The 19,492-nt window shown below is 45.8% G+C and overlaps 1 protein-coding gene across 2 annotated transcripts in view; it reads left to right on the top strand.

Annotated features, from left to right (window-relative positions):
- LOC121008671 (protein mono-ADP-ribosyltransferase PARP15-like) overlaps positions 1-17,938 on the top strand; it is a 35,966-nt gene extending 18,028 nt beyond the window's left edge. For both annotated transcript variants that reach the window (XM_040441368.1, XM_040441366.1), the window contains 5 exons: positions 11,225-11,397; positions 14,827-14,872; positions 15,134-15,279; positions 16,555-16,729; positions 17,008-17,938. In XM_040441368.1, the coding sequence (XP_040297302.1) occupies positions 11,225-11,397; positions 14,827-14,872; positions 15,134-15,279; positions 16,555-16,729; positions 17,008-17,306 (839 nt within the window). In that variant the 3' untranslated portion in view covers positions 17,307-17,938. The remainder of the gene's footprint in view (positions 1-11,224; positions 11,398-14,826; positions 14,873-15,133; positions 15,280-16,554; positions 16,730-17,007) is intronic.
- The last annotated feature ends 1,554 nt before the right edge of the window (positions 17,939-19,492 follow it).

The following is a 19,492-nucleotide window of genomic DNA, read 5'->3' as shown; positions in this document are numbered from 1 at the left end:
GGGACTGGGCTAATTTTCACCTTCAGGACCAGGCCATTTTTTGCAAATCTGACCAGTGTCACTTTATGTGGTGATAACTTTAAAACGCTTTGACTTATCCAGGCCATTCTGAGATAGTTTTTTCGTCTCATATTGTACTTCATGACACTGGTAAAATGGAGTCAAAAAAATTCCAAGTTTCAATTTCTCTACTTCTATAATACATAGTAATGCCTACTAAAATAGTTATTACTTTACATTTCCCATATGTCTACTTCATGTTAGGATCATTTTGGGAATGACATTTTATTTTTGGGGGACATTACAAGGCTTAGAAGTTTAGAAGTAAATCTTGAAATTTCTCAGAAATTTTCAAAAACCAACTTTTTAAGGACCAGTTCAGGTCTGAAGTCACTTTGTGAAGCTTACATAATAGAAACCACCCAAAAATGACCCCATTCTAGAAACTACACCCCTCAAGGTATTCAAAACTGATTTTACAAACGTCGTTAACCCTTTAGCTGTTCCACAAGTATTAAAGGAAAATAGAGAGACAATTTCAAAATTTCACTTTTTTGGCAGATTTTCCATTTTAGTATTTTTTTTCCAGTTACAAAGCAAGAGTTAACAGCCAAACAAAACTCAATATTTATGGCCCTGATTCTGTAGTTTACAGAAACACCCCATATGTGGTCGTAAACTGCTGTACGGGCACACGTCAGGGCGCAGAAGGAGAGGAATGCCATACGGTTTTTGGAAAGCAGAATTTGCTAGACAGTTTTTTTTGACACCATGTCCCATTTGAAGCCCCCCTGATGCACCCCTAGAGTAGAAACTCCAAAAAAGTGACCCCATTTTAGAAACTACGGGATAGGGTAGAAGTTTTGTTGGTACTAGTTTAGGGTACATATGATTTTTGGTTGCTCTATATTACACTTTTTGTGAGGCAAGGTAACAAGAAATAGCTGTTTTGGCACCGTTTTTTTTTTGTTATTTACAAAATTCATCTGACAGGTTAGATCATGTGGTATTTTTATAGAGCAGGTTGTCACGGATGCGGCGATACCTAATATGTATACAAACCGGATTCCAAAAAAGTTGGGACACTATACAAATCGTGAATAAAAACTGAATGCAATGATGTGGAGGTGCCAACTTCTAATATTTTATTCAGAATAGAACATAAATCACGGAACAAAAGTTTAAAATGAGAAAATGTACCATTTCAAGGGAAAAATATGTTGAATTAGAATTTCATGGTGTCAACAAATCCCCAAAAAGTTGGGACAAGGCCATTTTCACCACTGTGTGGCATCTCCCCTTCTTCTTACAACACTCAACAGACATCTGGGGACCGAGGAGACCAGTTTCTCAAGTTTAGAAATAGGAATGCTCTCCCATTCTTGTCTAATACAGGCCTCTAACTGTTCAATCGTCTTGGGCCTTCTTTGTTGCACCTTCCTCTTTATGATGCGCCAAATGTTCTCTATAGGTGAAAGATCTGGACTGCAGACTGGCCATTTCAGTACCCGGATCCTTCTCCTACGCAGACATGATGTTGTGATTGATGCAGAATGTGGTCTGGCATTATCTTGTTGAAAAATGCAGGGTCTTCCCTGAAAGAGATGACGTCTGGATGGGAGCATATGTTGTTCTAGAACCTGAATATATTTTTCTGCATTGATGGTGCCTTTCCAGACATGCAAGCTGCCCATGCCACACGCACTCATGCAACCCCATACCATCAGAGATGCAGGCTTCTGAACTGAGCGTTGATAACAACTTGGGTTGTCCTTGTCCTCTTTGGTCCGGATGACATGGCGTCCCAGATTTCCAAAAAGAACTTTGAATCGTGACTCGTCTGACCACAGAACAGTCTTCCATTTTGCCACACTCCATTTTAAATGATCCCTGGCCCAGTGAAAACGCCTGAGCTTGTGGATCTTGCTTAGAAATGGCTTCTTCCTTGCACTGTAGAGTTTCAGCTGGCAACGGCGGATGGCACGGTGGATTGTGTTCACTAACAATGGTTTTTGGAAGTATTCCTCAGCCCATTCTGTGATTTCCTTTACAGTAGCATTCCTGTTTGTGGTGCAGTGTCGCTTAAGGGCCCGGAGATCACGGGCATCCAGTATGGTTTTACGGCCTTGACCCTTACGCACAGAGATTGTTCCAGATTCTCTGAATCTTCGGATGATGTTATGCACAGTTGATGATGATAGATGCAAAGTCTTTGCAATTTTTCGCTGGGTAACACCTTTCTGATATTGCTCCACTATCTTTCTGCGCAACATTGTGGGAATTGGTGATCCTCTACCCATCTTGGCTTCTGAGAGACACTGCCACTCTGAGAAGCTCTTTTTATACCCAATCATGTTGCCAATTGACCTAATTAGTGTTAATTGGTCTTCCAGCTCTTCGTTATGCTCAAATTTACTTTTTCCAGCCATATTATAAGGGAAAGTAATAATGATCGGGTCTCCATCCCGATCGTCTCCTAGCAACCGTGCGTGAAAATCGCACCGCATCCGCACTTGCTTGCAGATGCTTGCGATTTTCACGCAACCCCATTCACTTCTATGGGGTCTGCGTTGCGTGAAAAACGCAGAATATAGAGCATGCTGCGATTTTCACGCAACGCACAAGTGATGCGTGAAAATCACTGCTCATATGAACCGCCCCATAGAAATGAATGGGTCTGGATTCAGTGCGGGTGCAATGCGTTCAACTCACGCATCGCATCCGCGCGGAATACTCGCCCGTGTGAAAGGGGCCTTAGTGTCTTACACTGTAAGACGCTAACAGTTGCCTAGGAGACCCAGCCTGGGGGTTGGGCCTCTTAGGCCTCCGTACATGCTTGGCTTGGGGCTGCCATGGCAACCATCGAGTCCCCGCCACAGCAGCGCGGGGACCGATGGATGAGGTGAGGGAGCGCAAACCTCCCATATGCCACAGTCAGCGCTGACCGCGGCATATGAGGGGTTAATCCACCGGCATCGGCATTATCGCCGATACTAGTGGATGCAGCAGGGATCCGGCTGTCAGTAACAGCTGGATCTCTGCCACTGGTCGCGGCACCGCACGCGGGGGAGAAACGACTGCAGGACGAGAACGCTCGTCCTCTAGCGCTAAGTGCCGGCGATTTAGGACAAGCATTCTCATCCTGGGTCGTTAAGGGGTTAAGGCTACTTTCACACTGGCGTTTTGGCTTTCCGTTTCTGAGATCCGTTCAGCGCTCTCACAAGCGGTCCAAAACGGATCAGTTTTGCCCTAATGCATTCTGAATGGAAAAGGATCCGCTCAGAATGCATCAGTTTAACTCCAATCAGTCTCCATTCCGCTCTGGAGGCGGACACCATAGCGCTGCCAAACGGATCCGTCCTGGCACACAATGTAAGTCAATGGGGACGGATCTGTTTTCACTGACACAATAGAAAATGGATCCATCTCCCATTGACTTTCAATGGTGTTCATGACGGAACCGTCATGGCTATAGAAGACATAATGCAGCCGGATCCGTTCATGACGGATGCATGCGGTTGTATTATGGTAACAGATCCGTTTTTGCAGATCCATGACATATTCTCCCAAAACGCGAGTGTGATAGTAGCCTTAGGCCTCATGCACACGACAGTTGTTTTTTGCATCCGCAAATTGTGCGTCCGCTAAAAAAACAAATGCGGCATTTGTTTTTTTTGGAGGATCCGTTTTTTTTCACAGATCTGTTGTAATAAATGCCTATCCTTGCACATGCACTATTTTTTTTGCTGAATGGAAACACGGACAACGGACGCGGAACACAAACGGATGAATTATCAGCATTTTTTGGCTGACCCATTGAAATGAATAGGTCCCCATCCTATCCGCAAAAAAAACGGAACGGAGGCCGAGAAAAACAACTGTCGTGTGCAATAAGGCCTTACTGGAATGATTAACTGGAAGATTCTAGACTTACTGGTCAGCCAGGAAAACTCTGGAACTTTCCTTTCCTGGCATCTGGCTCCATTTTGTCTGCTTTAACCACCTCCGGACCGCTGTACGCACAGACGCGTCCTGGAGGTGGTTGATTCATTCCTCCTGGACGCATATACGCGTCATCTCGCGAGACGCGAGATTTCCTGTGAACGCGCGCACACAGGCGCGCGCGCTCACAGGAACGGAAGGTAAGAGAGTTGATCTCCAGCCTGCCAGCGGCGATCGTTCGCTGGCAGGCTGGAGATGTGTTTTTTTTAACCCCTAACAGGTATATTAGACGCTGTTTTGATAACAGCGTCTAATATACCTGCTACCTGGTCCTCTGGTGGTCCCCTTTGTTTGGATCGACCACCAGAGGACACAGGTAGCTCAGTAAAGTAGCACCAAGCACCACTACACTACACTACACCCCCCCCCCCGTCACTTATTAACCCCTTATTAGCCCCTGATCACCCCTGATCACCCCATATAGACTCCCTGATCACCCCCCTGTCATTGATTACCCCCTGTCATTGATCAACCCCCTGTAAAGCTCCATTCAGACGTCCGCATGATTTTTACGGATCCACTGATAGATGGATCGGATCCACAAAACGCATCCGGACGTCTGAATGAAGCCTTACAGGGGCATGATCAATGACTGTGGTGATCACCCCATATAGACTCCCTGATCACCCCCCTGTCATTGATTACCCCCCTGTCATTGATTACCCCCCTGTAAAGCTCCATTCAGATGTCCGCATAATTTTTACGGATGCACTGATAGATGGATCGGATCCGCAAAACGCATCCGGACGTCTGAATGAAGCCTTACAGGGGCGTGATCAATGACTGTGGTGATCACCCCATATAGACTCCCTGATCACCCCCCTGTCATTGATCACCCCCCTGTAAAGCTCCATTCAGATGTCCGCATGATTTTTACGGATGCACTGATAGATGGATCGGATCCGCAAAACGCATCCGGACGTCTGAATGAAGCCTTACAGGGGCGTGATCAATGACTGTGGTGATCACCCCATATAGACTCCCTGATCACCCCCCTGTCATTGATTACCCCCCTGTCATTGATCACCCCCCTGTAAAGCTCCATTCAGATGTCCGCATGATTTTTACGGATGCACTGATAGATGGATCGGATCCGCAAAACGCATCCGGACGTCTGAATGAAGCCTTACAGGGGCGTGATCAATGACTGTGGTTATCACCCCATATAGACTCCCTGATCACCCCCCTGTCATTGATCACCCCCCTGTAAAGCTCCATTCAGATGTCCGCATGATTTTTACGGATGCACTGATAGATGGATCGGATCCGCAAAACGCATCCGGACGTCTGAATGAAGCCTTACAGGGGCATGATCAATGACTGTGGTTATCACCCCATATAGACTCCCTGATCACCCCCCTGTCATTGATCACCCCCCTGTCATTGATCACCCCCCCTGTCATTGATCACCCCCCTGTCATTGATCACCCCCCCTGTCATTGATCACCCCCCTGTCATTGATCACCCCCCTGTCATTGATCACCCCCCTGTCATTGATCACCCCCCCTGTCATTGATCACCCCCCTGTCATTGATCACCCCCCTGTCATTGATCACCCCCCTGTCATTGATCACCCCCCTGTCATTGATCACCCCCCCTGTCATTGATCACCCCCCTGTCATTGATCACCCCCCTGTCATTGATCACCCCCCTGTAAGGCTCCATTCAGACATTTTTTTGGCCCAAGTTAGCGGAATTATTATTTTTTTTTCTTACAAAGTCTCATATTCCACTAACTTGTGTCAAAAAATTAAATCTCACATGAACTCACCATACCCCTCACGGAATCCAAATGCGTAAATTTTTTTAGACATTTATATTCCAGACTTCTTCTCACGCTTTAGGGCCCCTAGAATGCCAGGGCAGTATAAATACCCCACATGTGACCCCATTTCGGAAAGAAGACACCCCCAGGTATTCCGTGAGGGGCATATTGAGTCCATGAAAGATTGAAATTTTTGTCCCAAGTTAGCGGAACGGGAGACTTTGTGAGAAAAAAAATTAAAAATATCAATTTCCGCTAACTTGTGCCAAAAAAATTTTTTTTATATGAACTCGCCATGCCCCTCATTGAATACCTTGGGGTGTCTTCTTTCCAAAATGGGGTCACATGTGGGGTATTTATACTGCCCTGGCATTCTAGGGGCCCCAAAGCGTGAGAAGAAGTCTGGTATCCAAATGTCTAAAAATGCCCTCCTAAAATGAATGTGGGCCCCTTTGCGCATCTAGACTGCAAAAAAGTGTCACACATCTGGTATCGCCGTACTCAGGAGAAGTTGGGGAATGTGTTTTGAGGTGTCATTTTACATATACCCATGCTGGGTGAGAGAAATATCTTGGTCAAATGCCAACTTTGTATAAAAAAATGGGAAAAGTTGTCTTTTGCCAAGATATTTCTCTCACCCAGCAAGGGTATATGTAAAATGACACCCCAAAACACATTCCCCAACTTCTCCTAAATACGGCGATACCAGATGTGTGACACTTTTTTGCAGCCTAGGTGGGCAAAGGGGCCCATATTCCAAAGAGCACCTTTAGGATTTCACAGGTCATTTACCTACTTACCACACATTAGGGCCCCTGGAAAATGCCAGGACAGTATAACTACCCCACAAGTGACCCCATTTTGGAAAGAAGACATCCCAAGGTATTCCGTGAGGGGCATGGCGAGTTCCTAGAATTTTTTATTTTTTGTCACAAGTTAGTGGAAAATGCTGATTTTTTATTTTTATTTTTTTTCATACAAAGTCTCATATTCCACTAACTTGTGACAAAAAATAAAAACTTCCATGAACTCACTATGCCCATCAGCGAATACCTTGGGGTCTCTTCTTTCCAAAATGGGGTCACTTGTGGGGTAGTTATACTGCCCTGGCATTCTAGGGGCCCAAATGTGTGGTAAGGAGTTTGAAATCAAATTCTGTAAAAAATGACCAGTGAAATCCGAAAGGTGCTCTTTGGAATATGGGCCCCTTTGCCCACCTAGGCTGCAAAAAAGTGTCACACATCTGGTATCTCCGTATTCAGGAGAAGTTGGGGAATGTGTTTTGGGGTGTCATTTTACATATACCCATGCTGGGTGAGAGAAATATCTTGGTCAAATGCCAACTTTGTATAAAAAAATGGGAAAAGTTGTCTTTTGCCAAGATATTTCTCTCACCCAGCATGGGTATATGTGAAATGACACCCCAAAACACATTGCCCAACTTCTCCTGAGTACGGAGATACCAGATGTGTGACACTTTTTTGCAGCCTAGGTGGGCAAAGGGGCCCATATTCCAAAGAGCACCTTTCGGATTTCACAGGGCATTTTTTACAGAATTTGATTTCAAACTCCTTACCACACATTTGGGCCCCTAGAATGCCAGGGCAGTATAACTACCCCACAAGTGACCCCATTTTGGAAAGAAGAGACCCCAAGGTATTCGCTGATGGGCATAGTGAGTTCATAGAACTTTTTATTTTTTGTCACAAGTTAGTGGAATATGAGACTTTGTATGAAAAAAAAAAAAAAAAAAAAATCATCATTTTCCACTAACTTGTGACAAAAAATAAAAAATTCTAGGAACTCGCCATGCCCCCCACGGAATACCTTGGGGTGTCTTCTTTCCAAAATGGGGTCACTTGTGGGGTAGTTATACTGCCCTGGCATTTTCCAGGGGCCCTAATGTGTGGTAAGTAGGTAAATGACCTGTGAAATCCGAAAGGTGCTCTTTGGAATATGGGCCCCTTTGCCCACCTAGGCTGCAAAAAAGTGTCACACATCTGGTATCTCCGTACTCAGGAGACGTTGGGGAATGTGTTTTGGGGTGTCATTTTACATATACCCATGCTGGGTGAGAGAAATATCTTGGCAAAAGACAACTTTTCCCATTTTTTTATACAAAGTTGGCATTTGACCAAGATATTTATCTCACCCAGCATGAGTATATGTAAAAAGACACCCCAAAACACATTCCTCAACTGCTCCTGAATACAGAGATACCAGATGTGTGACACTTTTTTGCAGCCTAGGTGGGCAAAGGGGCCCATATTCCAAAGAGCACCTTTCGGATTTCACTGGTCATTTTTTACAGAATTTGATTTCAAACTCCTTACCACACATTTGGGCCCCTAGAATGCCAGGGCAGTATAACCACCCCACAAGTGACCCCATTTTGGAAAGAAGAGACCCCAAGGTATTCGCTGATGGGCATAGTGAGTTCATAGAACTTTTTATTTTTTGTCACAAGTTAGTGGAATATGAGACTTTGTAAAAAAAAAAAAAAAAAAAAAAAAAATCATCATTTTCCGCTAACTTGTGACAAAAAATAAAAAGTTCTATGAACTCACTATGCCCATCAGCGAATACCTTAGGGTGTGTACTTTCCGAAATGGGGTCATTTGTGGGGTGTTTGTACTGTCTGGCCATTGTAGAACCTCAGGAAACATGACAGGTGCTCAGAAAGTCAGAGCTGCTTCAAAAAGCGGAAATTCACATTTTTGTACCATAGTTTGTAAACGCTATAACTTTTACCCAAACCATTTTTTTTTTACCCAAACATTTTTTTTTTATCAAAGACATGTAGAACAATAAATTTAGAGCAAAATTTATATATGGATCTCGCTTTTTCTGCAAAATTTGACAACTGAAAGTGAAAAATGTCATTTTTTTGCAAAAAAATCGTTAAATTTCGATTAATAACAAAAAAAGTAAAAATGTCAGCAGCAATGAAATACCACCAAATGAAAGCTCTATTAGTGAGAAGAAAAGGAGGTAAAATTCATTTGGGTGGTAAGTTGCATGACCGAGCAATAAACGGTGAAAGTAGTGTAGGTCAGAAGTGTAAAAAGTGGCCTGGTCTTTCAGGGTGTTTAAGCACTGGGGGCTGAGGTGGTTAAACCTCACATCTCTTTATCCTACAGCCTGTCCTGAGGATAGGCCATCATCAGTAACTAAATCCTGGAACGCCCCTTTAAGAAGTGTAAGCTATAATTACAAGAAACTTATAAATAGTTACCATAGCTACTAAAGGGATATGAGAAAAGAGTAATGCGTCAACAACACAGAGCGAAAGCAATGTTACGTTCCACCAGGAGACCCATTCCTGATGCACGTTTGTTCTGATGACCAGTAGGGATATATGAAGTACAGCCAGCAGGTGGCAGCATCTCCCACTGGGAGCCTCCGCTCTGCTGTTAACGTGTCACTATATTCTGTGGCTGACTGTATATTATTATTATTATTATTATTATTATTAAAGCGCAATTCATTCTATAGCGCTGTACATATTAGCACACTTTACTATGAGCTGCTTACATAGCGCAAAATAATCCGATCATAAAGTACTATACAATATCCCTGCTGATTGCATACCTATCTAAATGTACTTATATCGGGGAGGGGAGTGCCGATTCTGCAATGCCAGGGTCAATATTCTCTATATTATAGAGTCTCCTCTCCTGACGTCTGCTTTAGTAAATGCACGTATTCCCCATACTTTAACATGTATGGATGAAAGGAGGTTATTCTTGCAGGTAAATTCATCCATCATTAGACTGCACGAGACCTCTCGTAATTGCTGTCTCTGGCTCTGATAATCGAAGTAAATACTTTGTCAAAGCCATCCGTCCTCAGGTTTTACCCAGCGGTGGTGAAGGTGGACGGCACGAACTGTAGATCACATACGATCACAGTAGCCACAACCTCTGTACGACGCTGCAGACTATGGTGGCGCTATATAAATATATTGTATAAATAAATAAAACAACAGTAATAGTGGATAAAACCTGTAACATTATACTAGTATGAAGAATTTTATGATACTTGACCTAAAGGCCAAGAAGATGGAGAATTGTTAGTACTGGTGTTAAAGAATCCCTGTACTTTCACACAATTTTATTTAATAGAGAACGGTGTAAATAGCAAATTTCTAAATCACTTCACTTTAAAAAAAATCTGCCTGAAAAAAATCTGTACAGTCATGGCCACTAGGTGTCTCACTTCCACCTAACTTGCAGTCCACTGCCTGTTAGGCTAGATCCAACCTTAGTAAACAGAGACATGGCAGACGGCTCACAGGAAATGTGGGCCTGCCGGAGCGGACCCCGATAGAACTGCTTCGGAAGAGCAGAGAAGCTCCTGTGTGTCTGTAAGGCTACTTTCACACTAGCGTTTTAGTTTTCTGATATTGAGAGCCGTCATAGGGTCTCAATACCGGAAAAAAAAACGCTTCAGTTTTGTGCCCATTTATTGTCAATGGGGACAAAGCGTAACTGAATTGAACGGAGTGCACTAAAAGGCATTCCGTTCCATTTAGTTGCGTTCCCGTACTGGAGATCAAACCGCAGCATGCTGTAGTTAGCTTTCCATCCTGGGATACGGAGCAAGACGGATGCGGCATGACCCCCAATGCAAGTCAATTGGGATAGATCAGGTTTCTCTGCCACAATAAAAAACGGATCCGTCCCCCCATTGACTTTGAACGGAGTTCATGACGGATCCATCTTGGCAATGATAAAGATAATACAACCGGATCCGTCCATAACGGATGCAGATGGTTGTATTATCAGTAACGGAAGTGTTTTTGCAGAACCCTGCCGGATCCAGCAAAAACGCTAGTGTGAAAGTATCCTAGGGTCCATTCACACGTCCGTTGTTTCTTTCCTGATCTGTTCCGTTTTTTGCGGAACAGATCTGGACCAGATCTGGACTCATTCATTTTCAATGGGTCCTGAAAAAAAATCTGACATTGAGCTGTCCGTTTTTTTTTAGGACCCATTGAAAATGAATGGGTCCAGATCTGGTCCAGATCTGTTCCGCAAAAAACGGAACAGATCAGGAAAGAAACAACGGACGTGTGAATGGACCCAGTAGTCTGATCTCTTCCTCCTTATCAGCTTTCTGAGCTCCCTAGAAGAAAACAAATATAGTGGTGAAGTAATGAAAGTGAGGTCACCTCATGAGTGCTGGCAGATTCCACAGTAGGTAGATACCTTTTGCTTGTGAGAGAAATGCATCTAGCTGTGCAAGTGAAACAGGGAATATTATGGCTGAGGAAGACATTAGGGGAGCCCAAAAAAGACCTTTTCCTTCACAGCCATGATTCTACAATGAAGCATAGCCATTGTGTCTTGTTTTTTTATTTTCACTTTTTTAATCATTTTCATAATTTTATTTGTTTTATTACTTGCAATGTTAGTGAAAGAATGACTACTGGTGCTCATGATACGTGTTTTGCAGGCATGGCTCGTGTAGATGTAGCAGAATCCATCAAGGCCATTCTGAACAGTATCCTGAACTACTTATCTGATACCTTAATTCCATCCCTCGATACAATCTTCATAATTGTCATTCAGGAAAGTGTTTACAAGAAGTATCTTGAGGTTTTTCAAGCCAAAAGCACAGAGCTTCAGGTAAAACCTTGATGTTTCGGAGGTATTAAAGGGGTTTTCTGATTAGTGAAATTGTCCATGTGTACAGATATGGATGGCCTATCCTGAGGATCGGCGGGGAGTCCAAGGGGGCACGAGCGACACATCCTTTTCAATGTTTACCTACCTGCCATCTTCAGTGCAGTGTAATTACAGCTGCTTGTCCCATTCAAGTGAACAGGAGAGGTGTCAGGGCCAGAGAATGTGGATCCCTTTTGTCAGCTGATAGGCAGAGTATCGGAACAGTTGATCTTTACTGGCAGCAGGTGAACAAAAGTCAAGTGAGGCTGGACTGGAGGTGTAGCCTTTGGGGGAGGCCGGCATGATGGGGGGGATGGTCCAGGGAAGCAAGCTGGCTCTGGGATTGGGCAATTTAAGTAGAGGAGGTGGGATAATGAATAAGGGGGAGACAGTAGGGCTTAAAAGGGGCAGAGGGGGGAAGAAAGGGCGCCATTTTGTCAGGAGAAGGTGACGAACCAACCCACACCTTACAGTTTGCCCATGGCCCCTTACCTTCTCCTAAATGGCAGAGATGTACGCCATCTTACAGCAGCTGAGGGCGGCGGCAGAGTCCCGGGGTCCGGAGTGGTTGGTGCAGGGTTTACTGGGGGCTGCTAAGGTGGATGCCCCTCCACAGAGAGGAGCACAATGGCTGCGGACATCTCGACCTCCAGCACGCTCGAGCCAAGAGATAACTCCCAGGGTAGGGTGTCCAGTTAGGAGCCCTTCCGGGGACCCTCTGCTCTGGGAGGCGAGTCGGCAGCATCCTTCACAGCCTCCCTGGTGTGGGAGGAATACTGTGGTGCAGCAGGACCCAGGGAGGGGGCGGGTGCCTTCTTCCTCCTCCAGAGCGGTGGCCGGCGGGGGGTTACAAAGGCAAACCAAAGTTCAGATTAATACGGTGTACTGAGTCAGGCGGAATTGTAGTCAGGCGGTGCAAGGTCAGAGGTCCAGACGAACTTACAGATGACGTCAGGCAGAATCGAATCAGGAAATGCAGGGGTCAATAGTCCAGGTAATCCAAGTTGCAGACTTGGAGGGGTCAAGGCTAGTGGCATACAGGCAGGGAAGGTCAGGGTTAATAGGCAAAAGTCCAGTAAACAGAATCAGGGCCGGCCTTAGGTGTTCAGGCGCCCTGTGCGAGCTAACCTTGTGGCGCCCCACCCCCCCCTCAAAAAAAAAAAAAAAAACACTGCTTGTTGCTGGCATCATGGCATATGCTGGCTGACTATCCAACCAAGTAGTTACCTGCCCGCACACCCCAAAGGCCGGTGTAATGTTATACTTCCCTACTTCGTGAGATTTCCCTACCTTCGTCACTTCCGGTCGCACCGGACATGACCTGAGGAGGTGTGCAGCGCCGCGCAGGCGCACAACGTCAGGTTAGGGAAATTTCACAGCAGAGTGCGCATGCGCCAGGAGTCTCGCCGGCGGTTAGGGTAGGGAAAAACTATGGGCCAATGCGCAGGCGCAGTGATCGGATGGATGTTCTCAGCTGGACACCGGCCGACACTGCGCATGCACCGGGAGCCTCACCAGCGGTTATGGAAGGGAAAAATTACGTACGGGCCAGTGCTTTTTCCCTACCCTAACCGCCGGCGAGGCTCCCAGCGCATGCGCACTCTGCTGTGAAATTTCCCTAACCCGTCGTTGTGCGCAGTGCGCCCCCCCAATATAATAAACATTGGTGGCGCAGTGCGCCCCCCCCAATATAATAAACATTGGTGGCGCAGTGCGCCCCCCCAACACCCCAGTATAAACATTGGTGGCGCAGTGTGCCCCCCCAATATAACAAACATGAGCGCAGTGTGCCCCCCCAATATAACAAACATTGGTGGTGCAGTGCATCCCCCCCACCCAATATAATAAACATTGGTGGCGCAGTGCACCCCCCCAATATAATAAACATTGGTGGCGCAGTGCGCCCCCCCCCCAACACCCCAGTATGATAAACATTGGTGGCGCAGTGGGCCCCCCCCCAATATAATAAACATTTGCACAGTGCGCCCCCCCCTAATATAATAAACATTGGTGGTGCAGTGCAGTGCACCCCCCCCCCCCAATATAATAAACATTGGTGGCGCAGTGGGCAGTGCCAATGAGGGTTAAAAAATAAAAAAATAATTAACTCACCTCCTCCAATTGATCGTCTTCTGTTCTTTCTTCATGACCTGTCAAAGGACCTGTGGTGACATCACTGTGCTCATCACATGATACATCACCATGGTAATGAACCATGTGATGAGCTCAGTGACGTCACCACAGGTCCTGAAGAAACAGGAGACCGGCAGCTACGCGATCAACTGGAGGAGGTGAGTTAATTTTTTAAAATTATTTTTTAACAGTCATTGGCACTTCCCACTGAGCCACCAATGTTTCTTATACTGGGGTGTTGGGGGGGAGGGGGGGGCGCACCGTGCCACCAACGTTTATTATACTGGGGGGGGGGGGCACTGTGCCACCAACGTTTATTATACTGGGGGGGGGGCGCACTGTGCCACCAACGTTTCTTATACAAATACAGGAGGCGGGTGCCGGAATCACATAGCCGGCACCCGACCTCTGTGACAGGGAGCTGCGATCAGCGGCAGTTAACCCCTCAGGTACCGCACCTGAAGGGTTAACTCAACTGCAGCTGATCGCAGCTCCCTGTCATAGAGGTCGGGTGCCGGCTATGTGATTCCGGCACCCGCCTCCTGTATTTGTATTTCAGGTCAGTTATCTTCATTGGTGGCGCAGTGGTCACAGCCCCTCCCCTCCTCCTCCCGTCTATCTTCTTATTGGCAGCGGCGGGGGCAGCAGCAGGCAGATCAGACACAGGGGAGGAGGAACGAATCAGGTCAGACAGGGGAGGGGGAGATGGAGGGGGCGCCCCGAGGGAGAACTCAGAACACAAGTGCCGCCTCGCCTGCTGCCGCATATTACATTGCGAGCTGTCGGCCGCCCAGCGCCCCTGTTGCTATGGCGCCCTGTGCGGCCGCACAGCCCGCACACCCCAAAGGCCGGCCCTGAACAGAATGCAGCATCAGGAAACTTCAGCAGAGGCTAACAGGTCAGTGAAGCCGCCCTAAATACCAGTAACCCTGCCTCTGGGCGGGAACAGTACTTAGGAAGAGTGGTCCGCTCTCCCGTAACTAGGGGAGAGGCGCACACGCGTTTTCTATAGCGCACAAGACGACACCTGGCAGTGAGGGCGGATGCAGTATTTTATGCCAGCAGGAGCCTGCCAGCCGGCAAGGTGGGCCAGAGCTGGGACCCATGCCACTGCAGTGGGCCCAATACTATAAGAGGAAAGTTTTGGTTAGCCTGCACCCCTACCCCTTGCTCCTGAGGATAGACCATCAATAGTAAAGGAATGGACAACCAATGTGATGTGCAGCGGTTAATGTTTTTCTTTATACTATGTTCTAGGCACTTCAAAGGGAAGAAAGGATAGTGGCGGCAATGCTTCATGGAGGTATACATGGTGACCAAGGCTATAAAGTTTTTTGTTTTGGCATCGATTAGGCTATATGGTTTGCCACCATTTTGGGGATCACTTTTTATTCTGCTTTTTGGAAGGCAGGATGAACAAACAGCGGCATTCATGCCATTGTTTTTTTTAGTACACAGTTTTTTTTTCCTACAGTGCTTGTCACTCGGTATAGATTATGTGAGTTTTTTTTCCATAATATAGCACTTTATAATTAAAATCAAAAGCTCTTTTTTTTTTTTACAGTAACAATTCGCTATCCAATGAGATGGACCGACATTGCGAAAAAAGAATTTCAGGAAATAATCATTGACAAAACCTCCCAAGAATACAAAGACGTCAAAGATAAATTCCTCGCAACCACATCAGCAAGTAAATACGAAGTTACAGAGGTAGGTGGATGGGCAGGAATATGGATCTTTATTCTCCACACTGGTTCCATAATGAACCTTACAATACGGGTATGTTCACACGGTGGATTTCAACAATCATATATAGTATTGTTTATTATTGTTGCCTTGAAAAAGTATTCTAACCCCTTAAACTTTTCCACATTTTTTTAAGTTACACCAACAAACCTAAATGTTTTTTTATTGGGATTTTATGTGATAGACCAACACAAAGTAAAAGTGGCGTGAGCGGGGAAAAGTTGCAGATTTGGCTGCAAATCCCCTTTGCAACCGAATCTGCAACAAAAGTACGCCAAAAAGTGGTGTACATTGCATAATAAATGACCCCCTTAATATTTTATTGTTTTTTTTATAAATTTAGTATTAAACTTTTCTTTACTTTTTGAACTCTAGGGGGTTACAACCTGGGATCTTTTGATCCCTTGTCCTAGAGATCTATTAGGGTGAATAGGATTTTGACACACTCTCTGCTGAGCTGTGCCTAATGCACAGCTTAGCAGACAGCTAACCAAGGCAGGCCTGGGGAGCTCCAGCAGCACCTAGGCTCACGATTTCACTGCAGGAGCTCCAATCGGAAGGCAGTGAGAGCTGCATCCCTATGCCTTACCTCACAGATGCCACGATCGCTGTTGATCACGGAATCTGAGGGGTTACATATTTGCATAGCTAATACGGTTGAAAAAAGACATAAGTCCATCAAGTTCAATCAAGGGAAGGGTGTTTCCCGTCATTGCGACTGAGTGCTGGCTGTATTATACAGCGGCACCCGCCATGTATGGAGCGGGCTCACCGCAGCAGCCCACTCTATACATTACCTCAGCCACCATGACATACCAGTAAGTGACGGTGGCTGAAGGTGTTGTAAAAAAAATACTCACCTCACCACAGGCACTCAGGAACTCTCGTCTACAACTGGAGGCAGCAGGACCTGACGCTCCCAGTGTCGTGACATCACGTGATCACTCAGGGAGAGTCAGGTGGCCATTTATCCCTATTTAACATCCGTTTTGATTTCAGTGTTGTGTGACTGTACCCTTAGCGGCCCGATGATCTGAATGGCTGCATTCAGGGGCATGAGATGGGGAATAGTGTGATATTGAGCTACACCCCAGTCCAAGGATGATACATTTTCCCCTAATAAATTGGTAAACCCGGTTAAATAGCCACTGCTAAAACACCATGAAATAAAATAAAAAAATAAAAAGATATAGCGCATTACCGGTATATAGCAAATTATTATTATTTTTCTCCTTCTAGATCAAACGTATTCAGAATATAACGTTATGGCAGAGTTTCACCATTAACAAGCAAGCAGTGAACAGGAAGAACCCTGGCCAGAAGAATATAAGCCACTTGTACCATGGCACACATTTCGATGCCATTACCAACATTAACCGTGATGGATTCAACCGGGTCTACTGTGGTATGAACGGTAAGATAGCGGTCAGCTAGTCTATGGCCAACACTCACCCCCAGAAAATTACAACGTCCACCATATTTATTGATCCAATGCATTAACAGTCTGGCAGCAGCTTATCTTCTGGAACAAAGGATTGGGCATGTTGGATTTCAGCTTTCACCAATTAAATCTTCAACCGTTCCCACCAGAATCGGCATGTTCAGCTGATGTTTATGTAGTGTGTATGGCTAGCTTGTTACTATTTGGTTGTCTGGTGAATATTACTAAAATCTCTCAATTCATTCCGGCAGGAACAGCCTATGGGAATGGGACCTACTTCGCAGCTGAGTCACAATACTCTTGTGGCGACCAATATTCTCGTTCTGATGCTAATGGGAACAAATACATCTACCAAGCCGCAGTGATAACCGGACGGTACTGTGCGGGAAAATACTCCTACAAGGAAGCTCCACATATCGATGGTGACGTCAACAAAGGCCGCTATGATTCAGTTGTGGATAACGTTGAGAACCCCAAAGTATTTGTCGTGTTTCACGATGATGTTGCCTACCCTGAATATCTCATCACCTTCAAGAAACGCACATCGTAAGCTGTTGAGAAGACTGTGTCTCAGAGTATCGTACTTTTCTAAAACAAGATTCATCAGATATCAAATGTACACCGTATGAACAGTGCATGTGAATACTGTGACGTATGTCCCAGCAAAGTCGTTTGGTAATCCGCTTTCAGTATATGGTGTTCACAAGGACTGTTCATGCGGTGGTATAAAGAAGACCAAGGTTCACAAGCAGAGTAATCTCCTTCAGGATCATAAGTGGTCCAAGACAAGTTTGTTCTTTAAGATGTAGAACTTTTTTAGTAACAGCCATATATACTGCCACATTAGTAGCAATATTAATAGTAGAATATAGTGAGTTTGGAAATTATTCACAAGGACAACCCCTTTCCGTACGCCCTATTAGGATCTGTAGATGTTATAGAAGGGACCCCCTCTGAGGACCCCTTCTGTGAGCAAGGGGGAAGCTACTAAATATCAGGCACACACAACAGGCCAGGTTTGTCTGTGCTTTGCATGGTTGATTGTTCAGTTCTGTGGCCATCATGTAATACTACATCTCCCCTGTAGTGGCCCCTGTAGAGTAAATGGCTCACTCGAACATCTGCCAGCATAAACAGCTGATCACTGGGGGTCTTAGAAGCTGAACATGTGGTGATCATTTGTGGGGATTCGCTCCGGTAGACAGGGGGTGCGGACACAGTACAGAGGCAAATTACCAGTTCTTAAATCAAACTTCCGTGTTTATTCACACATAAAGCAAAAACAAAATATCAGTTTGCAGTCTTGGTGTTAGTTCACACACAATGGAAAATCCACATAGCAAAAAGTCACCTTGTTGGCAGTTCTGCCTTCAGCGGTTCATAGCAGGTTTCCCTCACAGACGGGTCCGTTTAGGGGGATCGTTTCCCTTACAGACGGGTCTCAGCCCTCCGGCCAAGCACAAGCCTCAGATCCCAGCACACACACCTCCTGAGCTCCACTGTCAGACTGAGGTAATCCTCCTCACCTGGCAGTGCTGGCTGGTTTTTAGGCCTGGCCAAACCCGACCTGGATCATGGGGAGTAGTCACCCGCCCAGCACTTTGACTACTCCCAGTAAGAGCGTCCCGGATCAGCTATACAGCCATACTAAGTATTAAGGTGTCAAACAGCAACTGCTGCTGACACACAAAAACCGGCTCTTACTCCACCGAGGCCAGGAACCTCGGTGACAAGTACCTATCATACACGATGATTCCTTGTAACTTCTTACACCTTTGAAAAAGGAAGTTTACGAATGTTTAACTTTACATAGCTACATTTTAGATGCACATATTATACATTAAAAACGTCTATAGGGACAGTGGTAAACTAATGACTGCATCTAATTCCCAGCAGGTAAAGTTTATAACACACTGACGTTATAAAGTTAGTGACTATAATACATGGAATTAATAAATACTGTCCAATAAACATTTTTATAAGAAGCAACTTTGCATTGTATAATTCTTTATATATATACTAGCTGAAGGACGCGGCTTCGCACAGGTATATTTCATCCATTTCATTTAAAGTTTATGTGTGTCGTTAAAAGATATCAACAGTTTCCCCTGATAACGTGACCTCTACAGCCCCCTGCACCCTTAACAGTGACCTCCACAGCACCCCACCCCTTAAGACTTACCGCTCCCACAGTGCCCCACCTCCTTAAAATTTGACCTCCACAGCAGCCCACCCCCTTAACTTTGACCTTCGCAGCAGCCTGCCCCTTTAATAGTGAGTTCCACAGCACCCCAACCCCTTGACAGTAACCTCCACAGGGGATCGCCCCCTTAACAGTGACCTCTACAGCACCCCGTCCCTGAACAGTGACCTCCATAGGGGACAGTCGCCTTAACTGTGACCTCCACCATTCCCTGCCCCTTTAACAGAGACCTCCACAGTGCCTGCCCCTTTAACAGTGACTGCCACATCACTCCACTGCCCTAACAGTGACGTCACAGTACCCCACTGCCTTAACAGTGACCTCCACAGCAGATGCCCCCTTAACAGTGACCTCCACAGTGCCTGCCCCTTTAACAGTGACCTCCACAGCGGGCTGACAATCGTCCAATCGAATTCCTTGTCTTGAATGGGGTCCACGAACCGCATGCTGCGGTCCACACCGCAAAAAGGTAGTGCATGCACTACTTTTTTGCGGTGCGGAGGCATGTACAGTAAACCCACGGAAGCACTTCG

This window comes from Bufo bufo, chromosome 7 (genome assembly GCF_905171765.1).
Source record: "Bufo bufo chromosome 7, aBufBuf1.1, whole genome shotgun sequence".
In the NCBI taxonomy this organism is placed as follows: Eukaryota; Metazoa; Chordata; class Amphibia; order Anura; family Bufonidae; genus Bufo; species Bufo bufo.
Note: the sequence above shows the minus strand (reverse complement) of the source record. Positions and strands in the feature narration are given on the sequence as shown.